Genomic DNA, 4,837 nt, shown 5'->3' with positions numbered 1-4,837 from the left:
TATGAAAATTATATAAATTTTTTCTTACATAAAATGGCATTTTACAATTCAAAAATAATTAATAATTAAAAAGTTAAGTAATTTTCCTAATTTTGAAATTCATAGTATAGCCTCATTGTTCTGCAAATGAAATGCATTCCTCCATGAAATAATTTTTTTCAAAGTAAAATAAGTCTATCTTCTTGAAAAATTTAAAGCAATTTTTAAAAACTTGAATCTCTCACATTCAGGTTTTAAGCTGCTACACCTGAGAATTTCATGGACCATCACTCATGAAGTAGCAGAACATAGACAAATCAACATGAGGCAACCTTAATTTACATAATATTACTTCAATACTAAAGACTTTCTTGTTTTTCTTACTTAAAATATCTAATTAAAGTGTTTTTTCTTTTTATTAAAATGTGTAAAGACAAAAAACTCAAAGCAAATGTAGACAAGTATCAATATGAAATTTCTAGAGAGCTGATAGAAAAGTTGGTATGTACCAAGCACTGCTTTAAGCCCCTTGTGCAATTTAACTTATTTGTCAAAACCACTGACTAAATTGAGAACTGCGTCATTTCTAGTTCCCAGGGGAGGACACCGAGACAGGACTGTCATGAGCGTGCTAAAGAACACGCAGCAGATCTGGATCGTGACTCAGGCCCAGGGCCCAGAGTGTGTGCGCTGCACCACTTGGACTTTACAGCCCGGATGTGTCTCACCTCTCACCAATGAATAAAAGAAAAAAAGCATGGTTTCTAATTCAAGTAAAACTGAACTTTTTGTAAGCTTTTTATAATATCTTCAAGGTTATACCAAAAATGAGATTGATACAATAAAAGTTTAAAAAGTAAAAGTGGCTTAATAATGAGTTTTTATTGAAAGTTTACCATTAGCAGGCACTGTATTACAAAGTTCACAGAAATTAGGTAATTAAATACTCAAAGATATAAAGGTCAATTTAATTCTTACCTTTATTTTTGTTAGTGCATGTTTGTAGTATACAACACTTACATTCCTTACTGGGAAATTGGTACTCACACAAAACCTATGTGAGTTCATTTCTTTATCTGCTTTCTATTCCCTCTGCCCCCTAGCCCCACTGCCGCCCCGTTCCTTTCTTATTTTAAAGGTGAGGAACCCAGACACAAATGGCTAAAAACCTCATTCAAAGCTCTGCTTAACCAAGGCTTCATCCTGAGTCTGTCTCACTGGAAAGTGGAGACTCTAAACTGCCTCCCACCAGCTTCTAACTTTTCTCCACTGACAAAGCAATTGCATCAGACTGTATTGGTAGGTCTTTGTCTTCTCCAATTCGTCTTGTCCCTGTTCCTTTCTAAATTTCTGAGAGCAATGGAGACAGAAAGGTGGTCTTTGTTCCCTTATCACCTCTACTTTATCCCTCCACATTTACCATGGGATGAAAAAGAACTTAAAAGCCTAGAAAACAGATTTCAAGTTTCGTGGCCTCGGTAAGTCTTCTGACTTCTCTTTTTTTCTTTTTCCCATTTTTATTAGTATCTTTTGGCAATACACAATAGATGCACTCTTTGTGGGGGAGTGAAACACATATTTCATCTTGATCCTTTTTAATTTCTCTTTCTCTCCTTTCCCTGCCATTTCCCTCCATCCCCAGAGTAACTTCTTAGGATATAAAGTAAAGACAGATACAAGAAAACTGCAGAAAACTTCAAATGAGTGCCGCCTTCCAAAGCACCAGAGCAGAAATCAGAATTATCAGAGCTGTCACCTTATCTAAACAAGACTTATTACAAAAACTCAATTGTATATAGGATGTTGCATTTTTCCACTAGAAACATATCAGCAAAAGCTATTCTCCTTTAGAAATGATTCAATGCAGTACTTAGAAAAAAAAGAAAGAAAGAAAGCCATATCTTGGACTCAGAATATCAAGGCAAGACAGATATAAATGATATTTCCAAAATCTCACCTCCAATTGAACACCTTCGGGCTATTTCCCAGTAAACCAGACCAACGGAATAGACATCAGCTCGTTTGAAGGATTCAAAGATATTGACGTTTATTGTATCATCAAGCATTTCAGGAGCCATATACCTTAAAAAACACACATTCTTCAGATTGTCTCTATGACTTTATAGCAACCCAATAAAACAATCTTCATAAGTCCCAGTACAAACTATAAATTAAGATAATTTTCAGCAATTTTAAAGAGAGATCTAAATCACAAGAGTAGAATGAAATTAAATAATATATGGTAGTTATTGACTCACCCACCAATTTTAAAATATTTTAAGTAGAACTAGAGGTCATTCCATTCAATGCTACAGGTAGCAGGTGTGCCAGACGCCCCCGACTTGGGAATTACGAGGTGGAGGGACACTGAAGCACTCAACTGGAGAAGTGGATCTCAGTGTCCGGCAAATCGCGCTGCTGTGTGCAGCTGCTGAGGACTGCGCTCTGCCCAGCCCGCACGCCCAGCCCTCCAGCACGATGCAGGCAGCACCGCACGTTCCTTCTGTGGTGGAACCACTTAGTATACATTGTGCAAGAAAGTTACAGCCTTGTCTTAACACGACAAGTGGAAGAGATCTGTATGGCCCTAGCCCTGACTGAACCCAGCTCTCCTAGGAAGACTGGGGAGAGTTCTCAGAATATGGAAACGAGGCTGCAGCATCCTCCAAGCTCTTCGAAAAGCAGTAACTCCTCTGAAAAAATGGAGCATCCAACCCTTCCCTGAGAGCCCCTGTTGGGACAGGCAGATAAGCAAGATAACATCTGTCTTTACTAGGAAAAGAAGCAAGGTCCCTCAGGGCTGCTCAGTTTGAATAAACTGCCCAGAACATTCCTGTGACCTCCTTAAAGTCCCAGAGAACCAAGTGAAGGACGCACAGGCACAGTCCTGGAGACTCAAATCTGGTTTAGCAACCAGCTGTGACGGTCTAGAATCTTCTGCTCTGAAGGGCCTTTATCAATTTAGAAAAATAGTTTGGCTGTTGCTGGTGTCAAGGTCGCAAACTCTGGAGTTAGCCAAATTCACACAGAAGCCGCCACTCGGAACAAGGAAAAGGGAGCCGGCGGCCAGGGCGCCCCCTGGCGGCGCTAACGAGGGCAGCAGAAGCCCCATCAGCGAGGCGGCTGGCCCGACTTGTGTGTGCTTCTCGCCTCCTTCTCCATTTCTGTCATGCTTACTCTTCACTGTCACACGTTCTGTTCTTTAAAAGTGGGGTTGGATCCACACTCCTATTACCTTATACACCTCACTTTGAGAAACATAAGGATAAGGACAAGTGCGGGAGATCTAAACATTTCTACATCATCCTTAAATGCTGAAAGAATATAACAGCGCATAAGTATATTATATGGAGTCCCCTACCTGACTACTCCAAAATATTGATGCTCTAGCTGTTGTCCAGAACCTGAGCATGTAGTAGCAACCAGAGTTTCAGATCATTTATGAGGCATAAAGGCTTTGAAAGAGCTATATACTATTGAGTGTCTTTTTATTCTTTCTTTCCAATTTTTATCTTTTATTAGTAAAGTTTTGCATTCCAAAATGATTACATAGTGCTCGCTTCGGCAGCACATATACCAAAATACTTACATTCTTTGTAGGACATTGGTACGTGTACGTAGTACATCTTAATTATTTTTATGTCCCTCCCACTGTCTCTTAATCCCATTCTCAGTACAAAAACAAAAATCTCTCTCCCTATTTCCTATTATCCATCCTTTATGTATTCTTTATTTATATTTTGAGTTACACATATAAGAGAAACCATGACATTTAAGCTCGGGTGTCTGACTTATTTCAAGTAACCTTATGGTCTCAGGTGCGTCCATTTTCCTACAGATTATTTAAGCTTCTCCTCATGTATGGTGGAGAAATAAATACTCAATGGCGTGTACTGCATTTTCCTCACTCACTCATCTGTTGATGGACAGGTAGGCCTCTGCCAAGATTTAGCTACTATAATTGTGCTACTGTAGACATAGGTGTGTAAGTACGTATCACTGTACTATGATGCCTTCGACTCTTTGGGGAATAGCTGATTTCAATGGAGCACCGATGTTTAGTTTTTTTAGGAATCTCCATGAAGGTTTCCACAGTAGCTGTACTAATTTACACTCCTTTGGGAATGTACAGTGGCTCCCTTTCCCCAGCAGCCTCACTAGCCTTTGTTATTACTTGAAATATTTTTATGATCTCCATTCTTTCTGAAGTAAGTTGAAATCTCATTATTGTTTTAATTTACATTTCTCTAATAGCTGGTGATACTGGACTTTTTTCATGTATTTCTTGGCTGTTTGTACTTCTTTTTAGCGGAGTTATTCCTTTCACTTGCCCATTTTTAATTGGGTCTTTTATTTGAGGGGCCTAATTTTTTTGAGTTCTTTATATAGTCTAGATACTAGTTCTCTGCTTGAGGAATAGCTTGTAATTTTATTTCCACTCTAGATTGTCTCATCACTCCGTTGGTTATTTCCTTTACTGTGTAAAATCTTTTTAAATGTGATATGACGATAAGAAGCACAGAATTCAGAAGAAATGAATAGACTGCAAGAAACATGAAATATCACACTGAACCAAGAAAATATAAAAATCCTGAATAATCCAGTAACAGGAAATAAAATTAAACCAGTAGTTTTTAAAATTACCAAATAAGAAAAGCCCAAGTCCTAACGCATTCACTACCAAATTCTGCAAGAACTTCAGAGAAGATATAATGTCAAGATTCCTCAAACTATTTAATGAAATCAAAAGAAAAGGATTCTCAAGAGCATTCCTGAATGATACCATTAACTTTATCCCAAATAAAATATCCAATCAATGATCCCAGGGCCCCACCCAGGGAGTGTGCTGAGATGGTGA

General features: G+C 38.3%; 1 protein-coding gene across 3 annotated transcripts in view; it reads right to left on the bottom strand.

Annotated features, from left to right (window-relative positions):
- Acvr1c (activin A receptor type 1C) overlaps positions 1–4,837 on the bottom strand; it is a 116,483-nt gene that overhangs the window by 34,081 nt on the left and 77,565 nt on the right. For all 3 annotated transcript variants that reach the window (XM_004629906.1, XM_004629907.1, XM_004629908.1), the window contains one exon: positions 1,937–2,061. In XM_004629906.1, coding sequence (XP_004629963.1) covers positions 1,937–2,061 — 125 coding nt within the window. The remainder of the gene's footprint in view (positions 1–1,936; positions 2,062–4,837) is intronic.

Source organism: Octodon degus, unplaced genomic scaffold (genome assembly GCF_000260255.1).
Source record: "Octodon degus isolate 3935 unplaced genomic scaffold, OctDeg1.0 scaffold00032, whole genome shotgun sequence".
In the NCBI taxonomy this organism is placed as follows: domain Eukaryota; kingdom Metazoa; phylum Chordata; class Mammalia; order Rodentia; family Octodontidae; genus Octodon; species Octodon degus.
This window is presented reverse-complemented; position numbering and strand designations above follow the sequence as displayed.